Source organism: Aspergillus brasiliensis (assembly GCF_001889945.1).
Source record: "Aspergillus brasiliensis CBS 101740 unplaced genomic scaffold ASPBRscaffold_46, whole genome shotgun sequence".
Lineage (NCBI taxonomy): Eukaryota > Fungi > Ascomycota > Eurotiomycetes > Eurotiales > Aspergillaceae > Aspergillus > Aspergillus brasiliensis.
Window position 1 is genome coordinate 19,871 of NW_027137487.1, and position 2,220 is coordinate 22,090.

At 50.7% G+C, this 2,220-nt stretch overlaps 1 protein-coding gene across 1 annotated transcript; it reads left to right on the top strand.

Annotated features, from left to right (window-relative positions):
• Positions 1-1,740, top strand: ASPBRDRAFT_70324 (ankyrin repeat domain-containing protein; the record flags this gene model as incomplete). Its single annotated transcript, XM_067629070.1, has 4 exons — positions 1-715; positions 845-1,091; positions 1,161-1,414; positions 1,592-1,740. Exons 1-4 carry the CDS (start codon positions 124-126, stop codon positions 1,738-1,740), a joined length of 1,242 nt encoding a protein of 413 aa, XP_067472791.1. The 5' UTR covers positions 1-123.
• Between the last annotated feature and the right edge of the window lie 480 nt (positions 1,741-2,220).

Below are 2,220 nucleotides of genomic sequence, written 5' to 3' on the forward strand. Positions count from 1 at the left end.
GTGGACGAGTCGTACGTCGACGGGGCGATCTTACTGCTCAAGTATCGCGCCGATTCCAACTATGCACCAGAAAAAGGACGGGACTCTCCCTTGATTCGGGCGCTATTCGAGGGAAAGCTTAATATGGTGCAGCATTTGCTCGCCAATGGGGGTAATGCAGACTTTGAAACCCCAAGCGGTAGCACAGTGCTTATCGAGCTTATCCGGCAACGGGCGCCAACGAACCTAATCACTATGCTACTGGACACCTGCAGCGACCCGAACAGGAAAGGCAGCCTGGGAAGAACGGCACTGAATGAGGCGGTGCAGACTGAGAAAGTTGCCGTCGTGACCAAACTGCTCGAGAACGGCGCTAATCCAAATCTCCCTGGACCTGAGCATGTCCTCTGGATAGCTATTTCTCGGCCCACATGTTTGCGCCTGTTGCTCACCGGCGGGGCTGACGTCAAAAAGACCCCAGGTCTCATGGAACAGGCCACCAGCATGGACAATATAGAAGCCGTACGCATCCTACTGGATCTGGGACTTGATCCGAATGCCAAGATGGATAGTACTTACACTCTTCTCTGCTCGGCCATTCGCGACAATTGGGGCGACATCTTGACCCTGCTGCTGGAGCGCGGGGCAAACCCAAACGTCATGGCGTCCGTGTATCCCGCTTGGAAATGCATCATTCACAACCGGCTTCATTTCCTGCCTACCTTGGTGGACGCTGGTGCGCATCTTTTTGAGCCACCGGGAATGGTCGAGCTGGCCGTCCAATTCAACAACATTGAGGCCCTGAAGTAGCTGGTTGAGCAGGGAGGCGCGAACGTGAATGACCGCAACGCACAAGGTCATACAGCCTTAACCACAGCCATACGCGAGAACCGGTCGGAAATGCTTAGCTATCTTCTCGCACATGGAGCCAATCCCGCTCAGCGCGGGCAGGACTGGCCCGTATGCATGGCCGTGCGGTCGCCAACTATGTTGCAGAAATTGCTCCCGATGGTTCCTGATCTTTCTGCTCACAAAGGCGTCATGGAGATGGCAGTGCTAGCCAACCAGTTGGAAAGCATTAAGCTCCTACTAGCCGCTGGAGCTAGTGTTAAGTAGAAGAATGGCGGTGTCTTCTCCCCACTAACGACGGCCTTGCGAGAGCGCCATGTGGATATTCTAAGATTCCTTCTGGAGGAAGGAGGTGCCGATCCAAATGCCCCCGGTGAACATCTGCCTCTCGTCAAGGCAATCCGCCGTATTCCCAACGGCGATCTTTCCATGGTTGAACTTTTGCTTAAAAAGGGTGCCGACCCCAATAAAGCTTACCGGAACGGGAACGCTATAATGCAGGCGATTGAGTACCGGGAGCTACCATTGTTGCATCTGCTAGTTAAGAAGGGAGGTGGAGTTGATCTCACGCAGCAAGATGAGACAGGTCAGACTTTTCTGGAAATGGTAGATTCCAGGTGGCCTGAGGCGATGCACGTGGCTAGCTTGTAGTTTGTTGTGGATCTTTGAGAGTCTTATAATTATGATATAGGCCTGACTCACATCATAATACTTAGTAATATTAATGTTATGCATCTAATATAGCTAATTCTTATGTCTGTAGACCCCCTTGTCCACGGCCTAGGTCAGGGGTCGACGTCCAGTTCATCGATCATTGTAGTGGATCACCTACGAGAGATTCATACTCGGAGCAGTTACATGGGCCGCAACACGCACACTAGACGCAGGATAAGTGATGATACGCTGAAATAAATACATTTCATGCGATACATCTCAATTTATACAAATATAAGATATACAGCGTCATTCAGACGCTAGTCTCAAACAAATGAAATAAAGATATACACGAGACACGTACAGACAACAAACACACAAAACAAAAGAAAAGAGAAGAGGTATTCAACCCCTTCCAGGGGTACGACCATGTGGCGGTGGGTATTGGGTGGGACGAAAGCTATACACATGACCTATCAGTATCATCGTAGACATATTACTTCTATGATATTGCAGTGCACGTACCGGTAACTGGTCCAGTACCAGGCAACAAGAAACGCAATGATGTGGGCCGTGATTCACGACACGATGATCATCAAACCCAATAGAACCGACCAGAGATTTTCCTCGGTATTGAGGGGAGGGGCACCGGACATCTTGAGGGCGAGGGCTGGGGTAGGAAGAGGGGCGGCGAGTTTGAGATTTGGATGTTGGAGTTTAATTTACTGAAGGGGCTTT